This window comes from Orcinus orca, chromosome 4, assembly GCF_937001465.1.
Source record: "Orcinus orca chromosome 4, mOrcOrc1.1, whole genome shotgun sequence".
Classification (NCBI taxonomy): Eukaryota; Metazoa; Chordata; class Mammalia; order Artiodactyla; family Delphinidae; genus Orcinus; species Orcinus orca.
This window is the reverse complement of record NC_064562.1, coordinates 129,271,829-129,298,602: the sequence shown is the minus strand read 5'-3', so window position 1 is coordinate 129,298,602 and position 26,774 is coordinate 129,271,829. Positions and strand designations below refer to the sequence as shown.

General features: G+C 37.3%; 1 protein-coding gene and 1 pseudogene across 1 annotated transcript in view; both read left to right on the top strand.

Moving 5' to 3' along the window:
* LOC101270501 (N-deacetylase and N-sulfotransferase 4) overlaps positions 1-26,774 on the top strand; it is a 251,015-nt gene that overhangs the window by 111,297 nt on the left and 112,944 nt on the right. Inside the window, exons 4-5 of the mRNA XM_049708891.1 lie at positions 21,766-21,951; positions 24,061-24,189. Of these exons, the coding sequence (XP_049564848.1) occupies positions 21,766-21,951; positions 24,061-24,189 (315 nt within the window). The remainder of the gene's footprint in view (positions 1-21,765; positions 21,952-24,060; positions 24,190-26,774) is intronic.
* LOC105748815 (guanidinoacetate N-methyltransferase-like) lies at positions 13,416-14,442 on the top strand (annotated as a pseudogene).

Below are 26,774 nucleotides of genomic sequence, written 5' to 3'. Positions count from 1 at the left end.
AGGAGGAGAGGTACCCCCTGTGTTCTTGGCTGCACCCAACGTGGGTAGGGATTTTGCCACTTTAAACTAGAGCAAGTGGGGAAAGGGGTGGGCCATGGCTCAAATGCTACACACTTTCACTGTTCTTACCAATCTTAGTAGATTTCTTGAATAAATATTTCTTTGCTGTATCTTCTTGGTTCATTTTCCAGAGATTTAAAATACTTGGCATGTTTAAAAAATAATTTCTACCAGGTATGGTTGTTTTGCTGGAAAAGGGACCACGGAGCTCCTCACAGCACCATTCCAGATGTCTGAACTCTATCATCTTTTTTTTTTTTTAAGCTGGACATAGACTATTTTAAATGAAAGCTCGTGAATATTTTTTCATGCAGTGTCTTGCTGATAGTCTCTAAAAAGACTATAGATATTTCAAATGTATGTCCTTATTAAAGTATTTTCATATAACTGTCCTATTGATATAATAAAAGTTAAAAGTCTAGTTGCAAAATATGTACCCAAGAAGAGCTATTACCCATCTCTGCATATCTCTAAATGAATCATGTTTTGAATTGGAGAATAAAGGAGGACTTTCCAACTATTTTGATTTAATAAAAAATTACTCAGCTTTAACTATAGTTATGGACAATTTGTTTAGACAGAAGACATCTTTACTATTATATATTTATCACTTGGCTTTGAAAAATGAAAGGACTGATATCTATCATTTTTTTAACATCTTTATTGGAGTATAATTGCTTTACAATGGTGTGTTAGTTTCTGCTATATAACAAAGTGAATCAGTTATACATATACATATGTCCCATATCTCTTCCCTCTTGCGACTCCCTCCTTCCCACCCTCCCTATCCCACCCCTCTAGGTGGTCACAAACCACCGAGCTGATCTCCCTGTGCTATGCAGCTGCTTCCCACTAGCTATCTATTTTACATTTGGTAGTGTATATATGTCCACGCCACTCTCTCACTTTGTCACAGCTTACCATTCCCCCTCCCCATATCCTCAAGTCCATGCTCTAGTAGGTCTGTGTCTTTAATCCCGTCTTACCCCTAGGTACTTCAGGACTGTTTTTTCTTCTTTTTTTCTTAGATTCCATATATATGTGTTAGCATACAGTATTTGTTTTCCTCTTTCTGACTTACTTCACTCTGTATGACAGACTCTAGGTCCATCCATCTCACGACAAAAAATTCAATTTCTTTTCTTTTTATGGCTGAGTAATATTCCACTGTATATATGTGCCATATCTTCTTTATCCATTCATCTGTTGATGGACATTTAGGTTACTTCCATGTCCTGGCTATTGTAAATAGAGCTGCAATGAACATTTTGGTACATGACTCTTTTTGAATTATGGTTTTCTCACGGTATATGCCCAGTAGTGGGATGGTAGTTCTACTGGTAGTATTTTAAGGAACCTCCATACTGTTCTCCATAGTGACTGTATCAATTGACATTCCCACCAACAGTGCAAGAGTGTTCCCTTTTCTCCACACCCTCTCCAGCATTTATTGTTTCTAGATTTTTTGATGATGGCCATTCTGACCGGTGTGAGATGATATCTCATTGTAGCTTTGATTTGCATTTCTCTAATGATTAATGACGTTGAGCATTCTTTCATGTGTTTGTTGGCAATCTGTATATCATCTTTGGAGAAATGTCTATTTAGGCCTTCTGCCATTTTTGGATTGGGTTGTTTGTTTTCTTGATATTGAGCTGCATGAGCTGCTTGTAAATTTTGGAGATTAATCCTTCGTCACTTGCTTCATTTGCAAATATTTTCTCCCATTCTGAGGGTTGCCTTATTGTCTTGTTTATAGTTTCCTTTACTGTGCAGAAGCTTTTAAGTTTCATTAGGTCCCATTTGTTTATTTTTGTTTTTATTTCCATTCCTCTAGGAGGTGGGTCAAAAAGGGTCTTGCTATGATTTATGTCATAGAGCATTCTGCCTGTGTTTTCCTCTGTTTGATAGTTTCTGGCCTTACATTTAGGTCTTTAATCCATTTTGAGTTTATTTTTGTATATGGTGTTAGGGAGTGATCTAATTTCATACTTTTACATGTACCTGTCCAGTTTTCCCAGCACCACTTATTGAAGAGGCTGTCTTTTCTCCACTGTATATTCTTGCCTCCTTTATCAAAGATAAGGTGACCATATGTGCGTGGGTTTATCTCTGGGCTTTCTATCCTGTTCCATTGATTTATATTTCTGTTTTTGTGCCAGTACCATACTGTCTTGATTACTGTAGCTTTGTAGTATAGTCTGAAGTCAGGGAGCCTGATTCCTCCAGCTCCATTTTTCGTTCTCAAGATTGCTTTGGGTATTCGGGATCTTTTGTGTTTCCATACAAATGGTGAAATTTTTTGTTCTAGTTCTGTGAAAAATGCCAGTGGTAGTTTGATAGGGATTGCATTGAATCTGTAGATTGCTTTGGGTAGTAGAGTCATTTTCACAATGTTGATTCTTCCAATCCAAGAACATGGTACATCTCTCCATCTATTTGTATCATCTTTAATTTCTTTCCTCAGTCTTGTAATTTTCTGCATACAGGTCTTTTGTCTCCTTAGGTAGGTTTATTCCTAGATATTTTATTGTTTTTGTGGCAATGGTAAATGGGAGTGCTTTCTTAATTTCACTTTCAGATTTTTCATCATTAGTGTGTAAGAATGCCAGAGAATTCTGTGCATTAATTTTGTATCCTGCTACTTTACCAAATTCATTGCTTAGCTCTAGTAGTTTTCTGGTAGTATCTTTAGGATTCTCTATGTAGAGTATCATGTTATCTGCAAACAGTAACACCTTTAATTCTTCTTTTCTGATTTGGATTCCTTTTATTTCTTTTTCTTCTCTGGTTGCTGTGGCTAAAACTTCCAAAACTATGTTGAATAAGAGGGATGAGAATGGGCAACCTTGTCTTGTTCCTGATCTTAGTGGAGATGCTTTCAGTTTTTCACCATTGAGGATGATGTTGGCTGTGGGCTTGTCATATATGGCCTTTATTATGTTGAGGAAAGTTCCCTCTATGCCTACTTTCTGCAGGGTTTTTATCATAAATGGTTGTTGAATTTTGTCATAAGTTTTCTCTGCATCTATTGAGATGACCATATGTTTTTTCTCCTTCAATTTGTTAATATGGTGTATCACGTTGATTGATTTGTGTTTATTGAAGAATCCTTGCATTCCTGGAATAAACCCCACTTGATCATGGTGTATGATCCTTTTAATGTACTGTTGGATTCTGTTTGCTAGTATTTTGTTGAGGATTTTTGCATCTATGTTCATCAGTGATATTGGCCTGTAGTTTTCTTTCTTTGTGACATCTTTGTCTGATTTTGGTATCAGGGTGATGGTGGCCTCATAGAATGAGTTTGGGAGTGTTTCTCCCTCTGGTATATTTTGGAAGAGTTTGAGAAGGATAGGTGTTAGCTCTTCTCTAAATGTTTGATAGAATTCACCTGTGAAGCCATCTGGTCCTGGGCTTTTGTTTGTTGGAAGATTTTTAATCACAGTTTCAATTTCAGTGCTTATGATTGGTCTGTTCATATTTTCTATTTCTTCCTGGTTCAGTCTCAGCAGGTTGTGCATTTCTAAGAATTTGTTCATTTCTTCCAGGTTGTCCATTTTATTGGCATAGAGTTGCTTGTAGTAATCTCTCATGATCCTTTATATTTCTGCAGTGTCAGTTGTTACTTCTTTTTCATTTCTAATTCTATTGATTTGAGTCTTCCTTTTTTTCTTGATGAGCCTGGCTAGTGGTTTATCAATTTTGTTTATCTTTTCAAAGAATGATCTTTTAGTTTTATTGATCTTTGCTCTCGTTTCCTTCATTTCTTTTTCATTTATTTCTTATCTGATCTTTATGATTTCTTTCCTTCTGCTAACTTTGGGGTTAAGAAAATGAGAATAGGAACATACATATTGATAATTACCTTAAAAGTAAATGGATTAAATGCTCCCACCAAAAGACACAGACTGGCTGAATGGATACAAAAACAAGACCCATATATTTGCTGTCTACAAGAGAACCACTTCAGACCTTGGGACACATACAGACTGAAAGTGAGGGGATGGAAAAAGATATTCCATGCAAATGGAAATCAAAAGAAAGCTGGAGTAGCAATTCTCATATCAGACAAGATAGACTTTAAAACAAAGATTATTACAAGAGACAAAGAAGGACACTACATCATGATCAAGGGATCGATCCAAGAAGAAGATATAACAATTGTAAATATTTATGCACCCAACATAGGAGCACCTCAATATATAAGGCAAATGCTAACAGCCATAAAAGGGGAAATCAACAGTAACACACCATAGTAGGGGACTTTAACACCCCAGTTTCACCAATGGACAGATCATTCAAAATGAAAATAAATAAGGAAACACAGGCTTTAAATGATACATTAAACAAGATGGACTTAATTGATATTTATAGGACACTCCATCCAAAAACAACAGAATACACATTTTTCTCAAGTGCTCATGGAATATTCTCCAGGATATATCATATCTTGGATCACAAATCAAGCCTTGGTAAATTTAAGAAAATTGAAATCGTATCAAGTATCTTTTCCGACCACAACGCTATGAGACTAGTTATCAGTTACAGGAAAACATCTGTGAAAAATACAAGCACATGGAGGCTGAACAATACACTACTAAATGACCAAGAGAGCACTGAAGAAATCAAAGAGGGAAACAAAAAATACCTAGAAACAAATGACGATGGAGACACAATGACCCAAAACCTATGGGATGCAGCAAAAGCAGTGCTAAGAGGGAAGTTTATAGCAATGCAATCCTACCTTAAGAAACAGGCAACATCTGAAATAAACAACCTAACCTTGCACCTAAGGCAATTAGAGAAAGAAGAATATCATCATTTCTTGACTAATTTGTTTCAATAGCCTCTTCGCTGGTCTCCAGTTCCACTCTTGACCCTGTGGAGTCTATTCTTATCAAAGTAACTACAATGATCTTGTTAACATGTAATTCAGATTCTGTGACATTTTGTCTCAAAGCCCTTCAAACTATCTTAAAAGAGCCCACAAGGCCCTAGCATCTGGCCCCTTATATTGTGTTTTATATGCTGCCATCTCATTTTTTAATGAATAATACTTGAAAGTCTCCAATGCGCCTCCCTTCATGCAGTCCTTAATGATGACTGTTGTTTTTCACAGTTATCACACTTGTGTTGTGCTGCTCCTCCCAGTTTGTTGACTCTGGTTTTGACCCCAGTTTTCTCCTACTCTCCCTACAAGTCACTGCTAACATAATGTCATCCAGGCTCTGGGGTTCTTGAATTTGGAGGAGCATTTCCTTACCTCCCATTCTCTACACCATATACACACTCTTAAGAACAAATCAGAAAGGTATGGGTTAAAGAATATTTTAGTGACATCATCTTGTGTTAATTCAAAAGTTATCCTTGACAGTACCGAAAAGAAGTTGAAGAGAGAGGAAAGTACTGCCTTTGTCTCTTCTCCCTAAAAGTTAATTGCCTGTGTTCTAGTCTTATCTTCCCTTTTCCCTTTTCCTTGCTCCTTAAGGATGGGACCACTTATATTTTACTTCATTTTTCATATACTTCAGTCTGTGTAATCCACTATCCTAATTCTCCATACCAAAGTTGCCATCCTACTTTTAGATTTAAGCCCTGTGATAGAAATGCAGCTATAATTGCTGGTAATTTCCCCTGATAAGCTAGAATTTCTAGACTGGATTTTCAAATTAAAACCCACTATATATTTGGATATGATTTTTTTGTATCAGTTTTTAATCCTGAAACAGGCAAAATATATTTTTAAGCTTGAAAAAGCATTAAATAATGAAATCAAATATTAATGGCATTACCTTGGAAGACAGAGCAGTGAAAGTTTGTAAATGTTTAGTAAATGGAATATTTGTATGATCTTGAATATATTTAATTCTACTATTGGAAACCTATGATGAGCAAAATGGTGTTCGGAAAGAAGAAAATAATAAAATCACAGTGGGATGATTATAGGATACCAGCCAGCAAACTTGAAGCTCATTTATATCAGCATTGAAATGATTTTGTTACTGAATATAGAATGTTTATTTATAGATGGCATTTTCCAACAGTTTAAAAGTATTTCCATATATCCATGTGGTCAGTAGAGATATCCCTTCATCATTATGTCTGTTAATTTTTTCTTTTTATATTATACATGCATATATTTCTCATCTCTTGTTCGAAACTATTGTTCACAGACACAATTCATCCATTACCATATTCCTTTTCTGTGACAATATTGAAATATCACAATCCTTTGTACCTTCCTGTTAATATTCTTGTGTTTTATTTACAATAAAAGTGAATAAAACTTAGTGTGAAAAAATTGCACACCTATAGATTCAACCTTTAATATATGCTATGTCAAGATGAAATATTGTGTTACAATAAGTGAGCTATCCATTTGTCACTGAAAATCTTTAGCATTTGAGTGCTTTATTGTTTTAAGCATTTCAGAGAGTAACCTTTTAAAATACATAACTTACCACTTTTAAAATGGTAAATGTGTGCTAAGCATCATGACACATTTTTCACGACAGCTAAAGGTTTTCATGTTAATACAAATGATTTTACTGTACTCTTTTCCTGCTGTGCTCTCAGAGTCAGCTGTGATTATGTGGATTATTTGCTCCTAAACTATGTTCACAGAATTTTTGAATTCTTGTGTCTACTTTTTCTAGTTTTCCAGTCTGTTGTTTGTAATGTTGGTAGCTTTCTTTTCTAGCCATTGTCATGTTATCTGGGCCTAGTAGCCAGATTCCCATTTCAGTAAAATGAAGTGGTCAAAGTAGATGACCACTGAAGCCCCTGATATCTGTAAAATTATGTGAATCTGAATTGCCCTGAGCTTGGAAATCAGGTAGAGAAGGCTTCCTAGGTTTGTTTCTAAAGTGATAATGAAAGCTCTCAATTTCACAAATGAAAAAACTGAGCTCATAAGTGACTTGTACTTGGTCACACAGGGAACCCACACTCTGCCTTGTGGTTCCTAATTCATTGCTCTCAATTGCACCATACAACACCCCAAGCAAGAGCTGATGATCTGTGGGAAAACCAGACAGTATCTTCCCAAGGTAAAATGAACCAACTTGTGTGCCTTGTTATTCTAATGGCCTTTTGTTAACCATAGTCCAGGTAATTAAGGTAATATATGTGACTTCTGCAAAGCTGAATAATAGTTGAAGAACCCAGACCTTTCTTCTGTATTGAGAGAAGTAGATGTTATTGTATAAAATTTCAAAGATTAATATGGAAAATTTCATGTATTAATGGCATAATTATCAATGCATTGTATAACAAGCAAAAATATTTTGATTTCCCTTTCAGCTACCCATTGACAGCAGATAGGTATAGGTTTTTGGCATTTTTACAAGTAGGATGATATTGTTTAATAAAATTCTTAGCTAGTTTATTCAAGCAGTCGCTAAAGTTCTCAATTTCTGTTTTCACCAAACCTAGGCCATGAAGAATAGGATAAACTTTTTGCCTGGAAATTAGAATTGGTTTTTCACTAGCTATTAATATTCATACTGCTTCGTAATGGCTTTAGAGAAAAAAATGGCTTTTCTTGTCATGTGTTGTATCATGGTCAGTCTTTGACTTGCCAGTCTGGTATTGACGGGTAGATAAAAGAATTTCCCTTAGACAGAAAATTTCTACAATACATATTTATCTATTTGATTTTTTTAGCAGAGGGCACCATCAGACACCCCCATCCCCCAAATCACTATTTTAGCTGCAGCATCTTTTTTCTGTATAGTAGCTTTTTTTTCCCTGAACATGTTTAATCTCAAAGGAATAAATGCCACCTACAGAATGCACTTTAATATTGGGCAGCAATAATTGAAGGAAATGAACTATTTATATTACTCAGATGCATTGATATGAATCTACCAAGGTTTGCTATGTTCTGGATACCTTGTTGTCATTATTTTTAGTAAGTATAAAGTCTTGAAAGTCATTCTTTCTGCTTTATGGTTTTTATGCATTTAAATAATATTTTAAGATTAACTAGAGGAGCTCCAATTCTTTTCAAGTGCTGATACATATAACAATTGCAACAAAGATTTCCCCCTATAGGAGGTAAGCTGATAACTGCTTAAAGTAGTTGTTAATATTTAATTTACTTGCTTTAAGGTAAATAAATATTTCCTCTAAATATTAAGTTTTATTTATATAATACAGAGCAATAAACTGTGCACAAAATACAAAAGAAAAATTCACGTTCCTCTGCAGAAAACAAAACCTTAACTATTTTTATACATAAAAATCTTTTATGACGTGAGTTTACCCTGTGTGTGACACAGCCTAATTGCCCTGAGTAGTAAGTTCATGTGTTTAGCTTCAGATGTATCTTGGTTCAAATTTTGCCAATTACTAGATGGGTGCCCTTAGCAAATGACTTAAAATTCCAGTGCTTTAATTATGAATGTGTAAACTGGAGATGATAGTTGTTTCTACCACATAGGTTTTTACGAGGTTTAGGTGATGTGTGTACATGTTTATATGTGTATAATGCTTAGCTAAGTGCTTGGCACGTAAGTCTTTCAAAAAGCATTTGTCCTCCTCCTCATCATCATCATGGCTACCATCATTCTTACCATATTTCTTCAGGAAGCATGTGATCATTCCTCTTGAAATAAGAGGTTGATGATGATTGTAAAACGACCAAGTGACTTTTTCAAGGTAATGTAATATGCACATTGGGAACAGATCCAAGATAGTCTAATTTGCTTTGCAGTCCTCCATCTATCCATCATTCAGTACTAAATGTGGTCACTAATTTTTGGTGATTCAAAGAGACCAATATCTTACCAAACATTCCAGGAAAAAGGAACATTCATGAAAAAAGTTGTGTTTTTAAAGAAAATAAGCGAAATATAAAAAAAAAAGTTGATACATGTATATGTGAACTCTTGAATCTTTGAAATTATTGCTTTCCAATTATGTCCAAAAATTTTCAGATACTTCCTCCAGTGTGAAAAAGTAACTCCCGTCTTTCATTTGTTCAGCTGTTTGTTCATTTCTTTCTTCTTTCTTCCCTTTCTTTCTCCCTCTTTTCCTTCCTTCCTCTCCTCAACAGATAATTAATGAATGTGTATTATCTACTAAGCACTTTACTTGACACCAAGGATGCAAAAATGAATGAGATGCTGCTTATTCTTGGGATATAACTTCAGTTTAACAAAACAGCATTTTGGGTTTTTGAGAGACAGGTACAGAGCCCAGCATAGCCACAAAGGAGACACGGGTTAGTTATAAGAGGAAGAAAAATCATAAACAGGACAGACAATTGAGATAACAACACTTGTGAAAAATGAGCAGGTGTGCTTGAGGCAGAAGACAGGAACAGGGCATCCAAGCAGAGGGAGCAGTATGAGAAAGGGCACAAGATAGTGCCCAAAAGAACGTGTTCCACTCTTGCGACAAAATATATATCAATATATATTGCTTCAGCAACAACCCATCTGTGGGTCAGGAAACTATTGCCTGTGGGATTTAGCTGCAGCCTGTTTTGGTATGGCTGGTCTGCTAAGAGTGGGTTTTACATTTGTAAACGGTTGTAAAAATCAAGTAAACAAAGAAAAACATGTGACAGAGACATTATGTTGCTGGCGAAGCCTAAAATATTTCCTACATAGCCCTTTGGAGAAAAAGTCTCCCAAACTTTGACCTACACACTTTGACCGATAAAGATGCAGAGGAAGGTATGTCAAATTGGAATCATAATAATGGACAGTATTTCATGAATCCCTAATTAATGTACATCTATCCATAATGATTATTGGTAACTTGCTGTGTCCTTAGAAATATGAAATTTGTGGAACATAAATACATTTCTGATAATTCTTGCCCTTATGAATCTCCAAAAGGAGCATAAAATATTGAAGAAAAGAAGAAGAAATTGATTTGGTGTCAGAAGAGGCTTTGAGTTGGGAATTAAGAGAAAATGAGCCCGTGTAGTTCATGTGGAGCCAGAATATGAAGGAACTTTTCCCTCTAGGTTTTAGGGCCTCAGGGACCCTAAATCCAACTGTTCTGATCACTTTTGCTTAGAACTCTACCTTCTGAAATTCCAGTTCTCCAGATTCTCATAACACCTCCCCTAATTAATGTATTCTAATCTACTGCTCTCCTGTTTACCTCCTAGATCAGGACTCTTATGTGCCTTTTATACATAAGATTAGGAAGTGGGCTGCTTAGCAACAAGGCATGAGAATTCTTATTTCTACATTCTGGTAGGGTACAGATTAATACTTGGTCATCACTTCTGAATGCATACTCAGTACCCATTTTCACACTCTTCCTAGTGAATAAAGCCAAAGTTTGCCTGTGGAGCCAAAATGTCTAGCTAGAGGACAGATTTTTCAGCTTTTATTTCAGGTAGAGAGCATTTAACATAGTTCTGGCCAATTAGATATAAAAGTAAGTCACGGTATGGAACTTCCAGGAAAGCAGGTTAGAGATGGCTGATGTTTGCCCTTCTGCACTTTGCCTTTGTTCCTTTCTCTTGCCTGGTATGTGGTCCTATTGGCTGGAACAAAGACATTCATCTAAAACATGAAGGAAAGGCCAAGAGAATCAGAGACCTCACTTCTGGCATTCTTGAACTTCTGAACCAACCACTCATCTCTGGATTTCCAATTACTCAAGAAAAATAAGCACTTTTCTTTTTCTCAATCCACTGTTTCTTGCTTTTCTGATGCAAAGTTTGACCATTTCCTATCCAGTGCTTTTCCATTGCATTTTTTCTCTTAAGCTGTTTTGAGATTTGCCTACATCGAAACTGCCCCATTGTCTAAAATTTGTAGACCCTTCAAAGGAATATTTATATAGAATACCCTAAACATGGCCTAACACTTTTTAAGAAGTGTTGATAGTGAAAATTTTACGCCTAATTATCAATCAATTATTAGATAGCAGTTTTGTGAGTGAATTCTTAGAATGCTTAATAATAGCATAATTAACTTTCAGTGACAGATTTTCATTTTATTGCTTCAATGACCAAACTTGTTTTTAATTAATAAATGATTGTGAGCTAATCAAAAGCCAAGGTTTGCAAGATTTTTTTAAAAATTTAACTCCTGCTCTACTGAGTATACCCTATTCAAATTGGATAATCCATCAAAAGCAGTAGTTATCACATGTTTTTCGTTTTCTTTTCTTTTATTCTCTTTTGTTTTTCAATTTGAAAAGTTCATCTAGATAGTTTCTTTTATGCTTTATCGGTAGGGGCTGAACATTTTCATCATTCTGTTATCACCTCTTCAGAGTCAACATTTCAGTTCCATGCAGTCACTTCTGCAGTAACCAGAGCAATATGAGAAATTGTTTTCAAACATGTTGACAGTGGAGAGCGTTAAAGCTGGTTAATAATATAGGAGAACTGAAGGGCTTGAACTGGAGTTGCTTTGAGATGAAAACTGTATTGAAACTTTGATTTCCAAATATCATGCCACTTTAACATGAAGATAACAAAATGGAAGTATAATATTTGGTATGGCATGTCTACAGAAACATATAGTAATTTACCCATCTTTATAGGCAGTTACTTAAGTCATCATAATTTATTTAAGTTTTTTTATTATATACGTACCATTTATTAACATAAGCTTTTTGTCTGATGAAATTTATTTCACATGGTAGTAAAGTTTCCACAAAATTGGAAACAATCACGGATGGGAATTATTTTAACTCTTAGAGAAGGCACAGGATGTCACAGAGGACAACATGTAATAATCCTTTGTATTTTGGAGGTGGGGGAGAAAATTTACAACCAGAGGGATGGCTCATTCCTACACCAAATGTTTAAAGCATTTTTCCATAAATGCATTAAGCTGGCATTAAGGGGAAAAATGACTCCTAAGGGAAATCTCAGCTTGACTCAAAAATAATATTAGAAATATATTCCATTGCTCAGAGTAATAGTTTATGCAAATCTATTTCTGCAAAGTGATGCATTTAAATTAATGATTCTAAACCATCAGCTATATAACTGTGGAAGCATCCAAAAAGTTAGGAAATGTGAGCAAAATTTTTAAATGAAGGACATTCCAGCCAGTTTCAAAAAGGACAAGTTGCCCTCCTCTACTTGTCTACCACACACACACACACACACACACACACACACACACACACACCTAGCCATTTCATCTAAACCAGAGCTTTATTTCATGAACATAGGCAATCAGGTAGAAGATTTTTAAAAATTATTTAATACTTGCTGTGTATAGATATTTGAGGTACTAAGAATGGAAATATATGGGAAGGTAAGTTAGTTACATTATTTACTTGAGATAAAATTACAGATGAACGTATTGTGAAAATGCTGTGATTTGTATTAAGCAAAATTATCTTGAGTACCTTCTTTTTGCACGTTTCTGCTTATAGTAACTATAGAAATGATATCATAATGGAATGGATCATACTATTCTTGTTTCCATCTCTTAACACATTTACAAAGAATCTTGAATGTTATTCCTTCCAGGTTAAAGGCATTGTTAGAAGCTCTAAATATTTACTATCTGGTATCATTTCTCTTGTCACTAACTTACATCTAGAACTAGATCTTTCCATGCAGCAGAGGCAACAATGAAGAGAAAGGTACTAAAATGCAGATATAGTATTAGCCTGATATCACATCTTTGCTGCCCCAAACTCTTCACAGGTCTTTGCTTTCCTCTTTATTAAGCTCTTCTCAAGAACCCATCATTATAAGCATTCTCTTGAATCCTCCCTGAACTCCTTTACATTTCTTGGTAAAGGAGAACTCCCTTGCAAAGTCTCAACTTGGTAAAGGTAACTCCCTTGCAAAGTCTCAACTCCTTTTAAATCCAAATCTCTACCTAGTCCACTCCTGTACCCCTGAAAATTAATGTGGCTAGATCAACACTTAATTGTTCTCACTTTAAAACCATGACCACAGACCTCAAGTGGAGCTCAATACTGCCCAGAAGTTACACAGCAAGTCCTTATTTTGTTCACAATCTTACTCTCCTGAATCACTGTTTCATACCTTCTCTTTCTGCAAATTACTACACGTCTTGCCCCATCTTAATTCTCAACTGATGAGTTTCTTATTTCACTGAAAAAAAAAAAAAAGGTCAAGCAATTGAAAGAGGACTTCCACATGGCCCCATTACTACAACTACTACTTCAACGTGGTGGTAACAAAATGTAAATATAATAATAGGTTTGATTTTAATTTGAAACGTGAGCATGTCTATACAGAAAAAAAAAACATACAAATTATAATAATCTTCATAGCTAGTTACTCAAGTGGTCCTAATATTTAGTACAATCTTTTTGAATATGTAGGTACCCCTTATTACCATAAACTGTGTTAACAGTGACCTAAATATACGTCGTGGCTTGGCATGCAGAGAGGGCAGCACACAATCCTGGTTTCTGTCTTGAAACAACGAATAAAAGAGCTAGAAATGCAAAGACCAAATTCTGTCCTTTTGCACTCAATCACGTCCCTTCCCAACTGTTCGAGAATATCATTCCAGGGCCCTGCCCAGAAGGCCCGGCAGGGACCTGGCCCTGCGCATCCAGAGCTTGGGCGGCGTTTTCGCGCGGGGCGGGATACGCACCTGCAGATCCTGGGCGAGCTGGCGATGGAGAGCTGGGAGACCCCTACCTGCAAGCGCTGGCGGCCGCTGCCGCCTCCAGAAAGGGCCAGGTCCTGGAGGTGGGCTTCGGTGCGGCCATGACAGCTACGAAGGTGCAGGAGGCCCACATCGACGCGCACTGGATCGTTGAATGCAAAGACGAAGTTTTCCAGCGGCTCCAGAACTGGGCTCAGCGGCCTCCCCGCAAGGTGGTTCCCTTGAAAGGCCTGTGGGAGAAGGTGGCGCCCCCCCTGACAGACACTTTGATGGGATCCTGTACGACACGTACCCGCTGTGTGAGGGGACCCGGCACACACACCAGTTCAACCTCATTAGGGACCATGCCCTTCCGCCTGCTGAAGCCAGGGAGCATCCTCACCTACTGCAACCTCACCTCCTGGGGGAGCTGATGAAGTCCAAGTACTCCTCAGACATCACCACCGTGTTCCAAGAGACGCAGGTGTCTGCCCTGCTGAAGGCGGGCTTCAGGCGGAAGAACATCCACACACAGGTCACGGCCGACTACCGCTACTACCCCTTCCGGTGGATGATCACGCCCGGTCACCGAGCACTGAGGCCACTGGGCCCACCCGCTCAGCGCCCACAAAGCCCTGCGGACTCCAGGCTTCAGGTACTCCCAACTCCCACGACCCTGCTCAGCACCTTAGTGGCCGGGAGTGCAGGCTCTGGCCTCTCAGCCCGAGCCCAGACCCACGCCAGCTGCGTGACATCAGCAAGCTTCCCTGGCCTCTGCAACGGGATTACCACTACCTTCCTCCTAGGGTCTTGAGGCTGAAATAAACGCTAACGCTGGGTTTGGCCAAGCAAAAAATTTTAAATATATATATATATATATATAAATTATATAATATAAAAAACTGTAATTCCATTAGTTCTCCCCTGTCTTCTAAATCATTACCCTTTCTATAAACATGCAGCTATTTCTCCCCTCTTTAGATAGTCCTGCGCTTATGTTGTTTCTCCAACTAGAGCACCATTTCTTGACTCTTCATTTTAGCAAAACTTCTTAAAATCGTTGTTACACTCACTTTCACCATGTCAGCTCCCTCTAGACTCTCTTAAATCCACTCTGATTTTCTTGCCCTTCACCACTCCACCAGATCTTCTCTTTTCCAGTTCATTAAAGGACATCCAGTGTTAAACCCAATGGGCAATTCTTCGTTCTCCTTGGAAATTCCTCGTATTCCTCCCATCTCACTTGCAATACTCTTTCTGAGTGTATTTTTTGGATTTCTTCTCTCCTCTCTGCCTTCTTGATGTTAATCTGTCCCAGACTTAGCCTTCCTCTTCTCTCTGTTTACACATTCATTCTGTTGGTGATCTTAATGAGTTTTATGACTTTAAATAAAATTGATATCTTGAGCTCTCCAGCTGAACTTGCTCCTCTAAATGCTAAACTTATTTATTTGACTTCCCAATTGAATGGGAAGACATTAGACATCCAATTGAATGCCTAATCTCAAACATATGTCCTTTCTCCCCCAAACCTGTTTAATTTTTTTTATTATTTTTTATTTATTTATTTATTTATTTATTTATTTATTTATTTATTTTTGTGGTACGCGGGCCTCTCACTGTTGTGGCCTCTCCCGTTGTGGAGCACAGGCTCCAGACGCACAGGCTCAGCAGCCATGGCTCATGGGCCCAGCCACTCTGCGGCATGTGGGATCTTCCCGGACCGGGGCACGAACCCGTGTCCGCTGCATCGGCAGGCGGACTCAACCACTGCGCCACCAGGGAAGCCCAACCTGTTTAATTTTTAAACTTTTCAGACTCACTCGATGGAAGTTCTATCCTTCTAGTTGAGCACCTTGTCTCATCTTGCATATTCAATCTATCATCAAATTCTGTGGCTCCACCTTCACAATATATCCAGAATAAAATCACTTTTCACCAGTTACATTGTCCCCACCCTGGTCCAAGCTATCATTATCTCTCACTTAGATTGTTACCAAGACCTAGTAACTGGCTCCTACTTTCCTCCTTACTTCCTTTCAGTCAGCTGGCAACATAGAAGCCAGAAGAACTTTTTTTTTTTTTAATGATAGTCTAGATCATCTATCTGCTCAAAACTTTCCAGTAGCTTCTCATCTCATTCAAGGTAAATACCAACATCCTTTTGTGGCACATTAAGGACTTAAATGCTCTGCACCCATTCCTTCTTGTCAGTGATACTGCATCATACAACCTCTGTAAAAGCATAGTCGATGTGAATGGTGCCCCCTGGAGTTGTTCAGTAAATAACTGACAAGGCTACTTGCAGCAGTGCCACCTCTTGACATTATCTCTTGCTACTCTCCCCCTTGGCTAATGCTGCTCCAAAAGCAACTGAATTCTTATTCTTCCTCAAAAATACCTGAGGTTCTTTCAACTCACAACAATGTATGTACTGTCCTTCTGCCTGGAATGATCTTCTCCAAGTTATCTGTATGGCTTAATCTCTTACAACTTTAGACCTTGTTTCAAAATATTACCTTCTCCATGAATAATCTATTTAATATTGCAACCCATACCCCTTCATTCCTCTCCTTTTCTCTGCTTTATTTTTCCCAGTAGCTCTTAGCCCTTCTAATATAATATACAATTTACCTACTTGTTTTGTGTAATCTTGGTCTCACCCCACTAAAATATAAGCTTCCCTATGGCAGGAATTTCTGTCTGTTTGTTCAATGCTGTATCCTCTGCAACAAATGGCTCCTAGTATGTTATTATACATAATAAATATATATTGAATGATTGTCAATGAAGTGGGACTTCTGGGTACCAAAAGTTAGCAATGAAAATGCTTAATCAACCACATTTTATACAGTGTGAATGAAGACTTGCTTAGTCTTTGTGTTAGTTCTTTTCAAGCAGCTAAGTAGACCTTCAGCAGGGTCAAGAATATTAAAGGGATGTGTCTCAGTTGCCCAAAATAGCTCTACTTAGAATTGGAAAGTTCACACTATAGAAGAAATACTATTGCTGTGCTATTCCTATTTCAAAAGAAAAATCCATTTGTAACACAGAGCTCTCCAGAGATTTGTCACCATTTACTAGGCTTCAGTCCAAAAAGTGTAAGGACTGACCCAGCCAATTTCCAGGGTCACACAGTCGTTGCTTTTATCACTTATGAAAACAGAAGACAATTTCAGTTCCCCAAACACTGTGCAAAATCAATGATCCTAGGATCATTCTCAAAGTTGACAAGTGATTCCACATTGTCCTTATTAAAAGGAAAATTAGATAATGAGATCTGTTTCCTTTAGCACCAGTGTCACTCCCTAGAAATTGTATATTTAGGAAGACAAATCAATACTTTAAGTTCAAAAAGTTACTGTTCAGGCTCCCCTGGTGGCGCAGTGGTTGAGAGTCTGCCTGCCGATGCAGGGGACACGGGTTCGTGCCCCGGTCCGGGAAGATCCCACATGCCGCGGAGCGGCTGGGCCCGTGAGCCATGGCCGCTGGGCCTGCGCGTCTGGAGCCTGTGCTCCGCGACGGGAGAGGCCACAGCAGTGAGAGGCCCGCGTACCGCAAAAAAAAAAAAAAAAAAAGTTACTGTTCAATGAACTATCTCTTTACTACAAGTACATTCATTTATGCATTCATCATTTTATTTATTTTTCTTTTCTATTTATTAAATTTCTATGATGAATTTAATAAAAAATTTTATTTGCTATTTCCTTTAAAAAATATTTATTCAACACCAACAATGTGCCAGTCATGGTGCTAACACTGGGACTATTAAACCATCCTAAATGTATTAGGTCTGGTTTCACAAGCCATATCTCCTGGAGTGTAAACAGAAGGTCATAATAATAGGGAAAACTGCCATTTGTCTGGCTCTTTCTCCTCTCTGTATCAGGACCTCCAACCATTATTCAGGTTACTGTCCAGCTATTTGTGGTAGCTGTAGGAAATATCTCTTATATGTCCATGAGTCCAATCCTCCCAACTCCCAGTTTTCTCCTTTTCTTCTCTGGTTCTCTATGGTGTGCCAGGTCTTCTAAAGAGTATCTACCAATGACTGACCACAGATTGTTCTTTCCACCTCTGCATATGATGCCTGCAGTTCTTTTTGCCCGTATATTAGGACGTGTTTATCCTATGAAGGGGTATTGCTTTACGTGCTGGCACAAAGGTTCTTGCAAGTCATCAGAATTAATCCATTAGAGCAATGTTCTTTCAGTGCAATCCATTCCCCTTCTTTTGTTATAACATGATTTCACCATGGAGTTCACCTGTGACTTTTATTATTTAAACAGACTAGTCTCCTAGTTATTTTCTCTATACACTAGTCATTGATCAACATAGGATTTAACAGTCGTATATATAACATGATAGTATGTAGCTAAACAAATAGGTGTTTCGCATGTATCAATGAGTTTTCTTGGAGAAATGCTGGGCAGTGCTTTAGCAAACTCTTCTTCTAGTTTTCCTAGTTTCCAACCACTGACATCTCACGTGAACCTCTTAAACCTTTTATACTTATTAGAAAGGGGAAAGACCACTTGTATCAGTCAGATTTCCATGATAAACGCAGAAGCCATTTGGAACTTTTTGAAAGGGAGTTTTTATTCAGCGATCTAAGTGCTTCCAAAAACTTTGGAAGGGCTGATGGAGCAGATTCTAGGCTGTACTCTTCTGGGACTTTGCAGAGCCAGACAGAACTGGTTCCCTAGTGGGGCCACTGCTTTTAAAGCTGCCACTGGAGCTCTGACAGAAGCAATAAGTTTTCACCGCTGCCCTGCAAATGGGCACCAAATACTGCTTCAGAAAAGATCTTACGTACCAGCAACAGGAGCCAGGAGCTGCCAGACTTTAGCATCTGCCCACCTGCTTCCTTCTGACATCTATCCTAAGTACTTCTAATTGGCTGAAACTTGTTTGCATCAAAAATGATAGCGGCAGAGTTTGGGAAATGTATAATTTTGCTTTATAACCCCCCCCCAAGTAAAAATAGAGTGGTAGGAGTTCCAATTCAGAACTATATATTAAAATCAATTCCCTTTTGTCAGTAAAGTGCTTCTAGTCATTAACTTGGAGCAGGGAGAGAGGGTCACAGTAGTAGCAACCTAGTAGAAAGGCAAAAGCAATGAATTTAGAGGACTTGGGTATAATTCTAGCTCTCACATTTGTGAACATGAGTAAGTCATTTGCTTTCTCTGAGCCTCAGTTTCCACATTTGATAATCCAGGCCACCTCACAGGGTAATTATGAGGATAATGTTAGACATGAATGTAAAAACACTTCATAACTATCAGGTACTAAGCAATTGCAAGCAGATAGGATCAGTAAGAATGATTAAAGAAAAATTAAATGAGATCATTTCCATTACGTTAGATGTTTGGTGCTAAATATATTTTCTAGTTTTGGAAAAATGATGACCCTGTTTTTATATAGTCTGTAAGTTACCACATTATCTCATTTTCCAATCAACTGGGAATTTCATGTAAATAGGAATGATCAAGTTAAGCTTCCCATAAACATCTGTGGTGCTATCTCATATTATGATATCATAGAACTCCTAGATCTTTTCAAAGACATTGTTTTAATAAATAATAAAAGCTGCGTTTGAATTAGTTTACTCTGTCATTTACATGTCTAATTTTGTAGTCTCCAATGCTTCCTATATTCACATTAGAAAGTCTTTCAAATTTTGCAATTTTTGTGATCTTGTGTAAATATATGTTTAGCTCACTTTTTAGTTTACCAAGTCACTGGGAAGGGTGTTTTAAGTTCTGGACAGTAAAGAATGAAGGTTTCTATAGAAAGCCCCTTGATAACAGAAAAAGAGTTTGACTAGGGAATTACTTTTCATTTTGTGTTATCGTTTAGATTGAAAAAATATAAACTCATAATTATCTAGTGTGATTTACTATTTTGATTGAGCTCCAGTTGTCAGTGTGATAAGATGACCTTATAAGCAGTAGAACATTAAGCTCCCAGAAATCAATAAATATAATAAAATCCTTTTACTTCCTTCCTACTCACCAAATCAATTGCTTTTTACCTTCTGGTTTCTTCATGAAAGTTCTACAGTTCATTTTACTACCTGTCAAAAGTGAAATGTCTTTTTTTTCTGAAGAGATACAGCTGTTTAATATTTCAATTCTTTCATTGTTTTTTTTTTATCTCTTTGCTTCTGGAAGATTCGCACACTTATCTAGTGTTCTGGGCCCAAAATTTGAAATAAAATATTCAACAGTGATAAAAAGTGGACACTAACAAAATGATTGGTGAAGGCTATTAGGATTCATACACCGATGATTTTGTTATTCTTCTAGTCATGGGACAAGACAGTTATGAAACCTCGGTATGAATCGCTTGAAAGAGTAATAAGAGTATAACAGATTGTCTTCCCCCTTTTTGTAAATCAGAACTACTTCTCTAAGCAACAGTCATACAAATTCTATTTACCAGACAGAAAGGTTTGAACACCCTTGACCTTAGATTTCTCTCATGAGAAAGTTCATCTGTATCTCATACCCAGTGCATCCACATCTTGGCTACTCTGCGATACTCATCCTCAGAACGCTTTGTGACAATTCACTGGGCAACATGGACTAACCAGAGATCTAAGGCTTTTTCCAGTACATGCTTCCCAGTGAGTGTCAGGGTAACAGTAGTTGCCTGCTCCCTCTGGTAGTTTCCTAGTAGTTTTGTTACTGGACTTTTCCAACTTCGCTTTATATTGAAAATACAGGCTCCTGGAAGAAGTATTTTTCCTCTGCACACACAAAGAAATGAATTTTCCCCAATACCTAGCCAAAGACTCCAGATCACTTTACAGCATTGATTTCATAATTCAGTCTTTCTACAGTCATTTATTGTAATAGATGTTAGAAAACACATACTCCTAGTGAAAGAGAGGTGAATTTGGCCATACAATGAGGGTCATTCCATAAAAGGAAGAATGAAGGAAACTTGCAAAATATTTAGGGCCCATCTTCTGAACTGAACGTGGCGTATGACTTAGGTATTGTAGATATGTGACCCATTCACTACTTGCTTATTATGCCAAACTGAATTCTTTTCCTATGCTGTGTGTCATGTAATAGAAAATATAAATGGCAATTGTCAAGTCAACACTTTTGTGTTCTGTTTATTTATTCAATCAGCCTTCATGTATTACTGTATATTGTCATTTATAACCTCAGTTGATGAGATTCAGTCCTATAAGGCATTTTTATAAAGCAGATAAGCATTTAAAGGGAGAAATATAAAGAAGCGGAAATTAGAAGACTGCAGATCTGTATCGTGTACTTCACAATATAATACCATTCTTCGACAATTTTTTTCATATTCTTGTTTTAAATTTATACCTCTTTTCCTTTAGAGTTGACTGTCTACCCAAGGCAATCATCTCATAGTAAACAGTAGGCTTTATAAAAATAAATTGAGCTGCTAAGACCCAAAACCAATCTTCACTTTTCCTTTACCGTCAGTATCCAAAACATCACTGAATCTTGTGTGGCATTTATCCCCAGGCTTTTAATCCGACCACCAACAATCAAGTTTAGGTACTCATGTGCCCTCTAATCTGAGCCATTGTAATAGCTTCCTAATGCACAGCCTTGATTCATTTCTTCCCCACTTCTAGTTCATCTTAACATGTTGTGGCTATATCCTTCTTCCCAAGACATAGAGCAGATCATGGCCCTCCATGCTCACAGAGCTTCCTGTCTATACTATTCAAATAGAATAAATCCCAATCCCTTAGGTCAACAGTAAAAGCTTATCACATTATGGTTCATACCTACCTTTCTGGTTGTCTTCAACATCATAGACACACACACACCCCACATTGGGCTATTCTGTCTTCCATATTTGGGTACTTACTCAAGTGGCACCTTTTTTTTTTTTGTATCTGTCTGAGAAAGGGCCATATCTTCTTCCTATCTTCCCCCCAAACCTTCTATTTTCAAAATTCAGAGTTAATCTTAGCTACACACCACATGCCCAAAGTATTTACTATGTCTATCATAGGATTATAAAACTCTACCCTATTAGTTTTTATATTTCTCATCATTAGCATAGATGTTTGTGGAAACAATTTTAGTTGAATTCAATTGACCACACTCCATATGATGTTGTTCTGGCTTTCTTTTAGGAACATGGAATACCTGTCAACATGGGCTATGCTGTGGCACCACATCACTCAGGGGTCTACCCAGTTCATATTCAGCTGTATGCAGCTTGGAAGAAGGTCTGGGGTATTCAGGTCACCAGCACTGAAGAGTATCCACATTTGAAACCTGCACGGTACCGAAAGGGCTTCATTCACGATAGCATCATGGTGAGCATATACTGCTGTGTGTATTGAAGGTTCTTAGTATCTACATGTGGTATGAAGACAAAATCTAACTTCAGAAATCTTTTACATGAGTATCATAAATCCCTTGCCTACCATGGTGGGCACACATTAATACATTGCTTACCCATAGACTTGCTTCTTAAGCTGTGAGGTAGTTTTGGCAAATTCAAGGCAAAGCTCAAAATATTGGAAACAAGCTTCATATAGGTCATCCACTGCAGTTTCTGGATTAAAGTTTTGTCTAGGGACCTTATACTTCTGGGGAGTTTCTCCATGTCTATTAAACACCTCTCAAGTCACTACACCATCAACAGACATAATCCAACAAATAGCATCTGAAAGCTAAATTTATCTACTCAGTTTATTTTGGCTTTCAGACACTCAAGAATCTTAAGATAGCATTTTTCATTGTTCTTTTTCTTGCATACTATGAAAACAAAGGTATATATTTTCTTTTCAGATAAATTAACTGAAAAAATAATAATCTGATGTAAGAATGATATGCTCCTATAAATGAGAATAAAACCAAGTGAATAATAGATGGGAATTTATAATTATTCATTGGAATGAAAAAAATCCTATTTTTTACTTTGAGATAAAATAGTTCATTTTAAAACTTCCATCCCCACGTCCAGTGCCTTAGGTCATGTTCTCATCATCAGTTGCCAAGATCATAGGAAAGGTTTACAAACTGTTCTCCCTCCTTTAAAGATTTACATCTTTTCAGTCCATTGTTCAGATTGCTATTAGAATTATCTACCTGTCTGTCTGTCTATCTAATAATTATCTAAAACCAAAGAAAAAGTAATAGCACATATGTTAACCAGAGCTAATACTCAATATTCTTTAATCATAAAACTTTAATATTTTATTGTAAATTGGTACTAGAAGACGTAAAGAAGCCTTGGATTTAAATGGAGCTATTGATAATGCAAATAATAGTATATGGTGTCCATAGAAATCAAGGCGATATAAAAAGTATTACTCTGATATAATTGCAAAGCAAAGTGAAAGCAGTTTTCTTAACTGAGTAGCATGACCATTTGTTATATTATTAAATAAAAATATTCTTTTAAACCAATACTACACACATTCATTCATTTACCTTGAATTTAATACAAACTGTTATGAAAATTAAGCAAAGAATAAATAAAATTATAGCTATTCTGTGCAATTGGATGCATTTTTCCATTAGATTATAAATAGTTTATTATTCAAAATAAGTTTTGGAATAAAATTACTTATTTGCTTTCTCTGCTGAACATTCAGATGTACAACAGAATTAACCACAGAATATACAGGAAGCAATCATTAGATGATCTGACTACTACTGTGATTAAAATTTTAATTCAGAGTAGTAAAAACAAAACAAAGTAAAGGTGGCGAGGGTGATGAAAACTCATTGTTTTGAATCCTAGAACCTGAGGACCATGTAAAACTGTATTTCAGAAACAAGGAGAGTAATGGTCTAATACCATGAAAAATGCAACCCTGGAGAATCTCTATATTTGAATTAAACCAACCCTAAGAAGACTTTTATTTTTTACCATTTCTTTAACATAACTCAGATGGTGAGTGAGATTTATAGGCATGAATGAAAATGCTTTAACCTATATGTCCTATAGCAGGGGTCCCCAATCCCGCGGCTGCAAACCGGTACCGGTCCACGGCCTGTTAGGAGCCGGGCTGCGCAGCAGGAGGTGAGCGGTGGGTGAGCAAGTGAAGCTTCGTCTGTCGCTCCCCATGGCTCCCCATGGCTCCCCATCGCTCACATTACCGCCTGAACCATCCCCCCCATAGCTCGTGTTACTGCCTGAACACCCTGCACCCCAATCTGTGGAAAAATTCTCTTCCATGAAACCCACCCCTAGTGCCAGAAAGGTTGGGGACTGCTGTCCTATAGCTTTTATTTAGCAAGTCTCTTAATATGCGCATAATTACACCAACATCAACTCTTGATTACATTAAGATTTTGGCTTTATCAGTTAAGGAACTCCAATAGGAATGAAATTCGCAGACTCTGAAGTCATGACACAGTGATGGAGCTTTTAATTAAGTCATGTCGATGTGCTGCTTTTTCTTTTTCCTCAGGTCCTCCCTCGACAGACCTGTGGGTTGTTCACACACACTATTTTCTACAAAGAGTATCCAGGAGGCCCCCAAGAATTGGATAAAAGTATCAGAGGAGGTGAACTTTTCCTCACAATCCTTCTAAACCCAGTACGTATTCTATTTATGCTTTTTACCGTAACATCAGAACTTTCAAATATATGTTTCGTTTTATTTCTATTGTCAACCCTCTCACAAGAATAGTTGGTAAATACTAGAGAGAAATTAGACTAAATCTCCAAATATTCAATTCCCTTTATAATCGTCAATCAAGAAAAACACAGATTTGTTAAGATTCGTATGTTGAATATAACAGTTAAATGTAAGATATCTCAATGTTGTCTCCTATACTTGAATTGTAGTAAAGACATATATACAGTTCTATAACCACAAATTAACATTCAGAATATTGTGGTGCATACTTTGTCTATAAGTTGAATTTGCTCCTAGCTCAAGGTATTAGTAGACATACATTTCAGTCTCTAAAAATGATCACAATGCAAAACTGCATTGAAAATACATAGCTATGCATTATTTTTGTATAGTAGGGTCATCTGAGACCTGTTTTTAAAATCTCCGTTAATTTTATTTGGAATCAAAGCTAGAGAATTTGTCCCTTTCGATTGTGCCCTTTCATCTTTCAAAGTTTTGCAATTTTATTTCCAGTTATATGTGGAAAAGTATAGCAGTGTGGGAATATATTATCATTAGATAATGTTGAGATTATTTCAGCTTTCTCAATTTTTTCCCATAAAGATTCCATTTCTGAGGCGTTAAAGAGGCATGTCCTTTTTTACATCCCACTGCACCAATAAAAAATATGAAATAGTGCGTTGCATGCTATGTCCACCTTGTTTAGTATAAGAAATTTTCATACTCAGAGAAAATGATTCATGCTTTAAACAAAACTATAGCTCAGTTGTCTGTGGCAAAGCTCCAGGTATGTTTTAAACAAATTATTTAGATAATTTATATATGATGTTTTTAATTCCTGAAGAAATTAATAAAAACCTACCTTGTGTAAAGATGAAAACTTTTAAATTGGATTGGAGGGATAGGGAAGTGGGGGGCAAAAATGCTTCACATGAGTGTGGGTAATCAACAACCTCCTCAAACTGCAGAACTATTAAAAACAAAACGGTCTGTTGTGTTGGGGTACCACTAAACTGGGGAACAGATTGGATGCTCTATGATCTTAGCAAGAAACTCTATTTCTCAGAGCTTGCTTGCTCTCCTGTAAAACAAGTTTGTTGAACTGGACAGTCTTCAATGTTCCTCAAAAGTATTCCTTTTGGATATTCCATTTTTTTGTGTATAATTCAAATTCATTGAGACTTAAAAGAATCAAAAACGTTACAAAAATATTTTTTGGAAATTGAGGTATACATGTGAATGTTAATTCAAGCAAATGTGGGAAATCTTTCTCTTTAACCCTTCCCTCACTAATTGAGAATTTGATCTCCATAGAGGCAATGGCCACATCTTCATACCGTTTTCACTCTGGAGCTACACTCCCAACCCCAAATCTGCTCTGGTCACCTACTCAGGGGAAAAGATAAGCATCACAACACTGATGATTGCCCCCCCTAAACCTCTTGCTCCCCAGGCCTGATTGTTACTGATATTTACTACCTGGGTGCCCATCTGACTACTTGTCGTTAAAGAGATGGATTTATAACTGTTTTTTTGTTTTTTGGTTTTTTTTTGTGGTACGCGGGCCTCTCACTGTTGTGGCCTCTCCCGTTGCGGAGCACAGGCTCTGGACACGCAGGCTTAGCGGCCATGGCTCACGGGCCCAGCCGCTCCGCGGCATGTGGGATCTTCCCGGACCGGGGCACGAACCCGTGTCCCCTGCATCGGCAGGTGGACTCTCAACCACTGCGCCACCAGGGAAGCCCTATAACTGTTTTTAAATTTTTTGAATTCAGTACTCTTTATAAAACATCATTCAGAGACTAATAGTTGGTCCCTTAAATAAGATGAAAGACTATTTGGCATCTCTATCTTTAGCACTTGTTGTGAACTAGCAAAATAACACTAACCTCATGTAAAAAGCTTACCATTGCCACACAGATTTATTTTAATTGCAGAGGAATAGAACGGTGGAAGAGGAGAGTTTTCAGGAGACTTCTAGAGTCCAATCACAAACTGCAGTTACTTTATCATTGTGAATTGATGGTGATCTTAAAGTAGGATCCATGAGTAAATGAGAGCGACCCAGATAGACACAGAAAAAAAAGCAATGCTACAGGTAGTCAATAGTGTGGATAATATAGGGCATTCTATGTATGGCGATATGAGCCTGGATCAGACAAATAATGGTCCACAAAGATATGGGAGAAAGGAATAATGTTGCTCAAAACATGAACAGCGTAGCCATAGGCAATCCAGGTAGATGCTACTCAGCTCTCTATGGAGACAGGCTGCAAGCAGCATCTGACAGAACCCAGATCAAAACAGGGCTTAGTTCTAGAGCTGCATACACAGAAGTTACCAGATGTATTAGTCAGGGTTCTCCAGAGAAACAGAACCAAGAGGATGAGTGGGAGAAGAGATTTATTATAAGGAATTTGCTTATGTGTTTATGGAGGTGGACAAGTCTCAAAATCTATAGTCGACAAGCTAGAGTCCCAAGAGAGCTGATAGTGTAGTTCTAGTAGAAGTTCTGTGGCTTGAGAAACAGGAGACCTAATGGT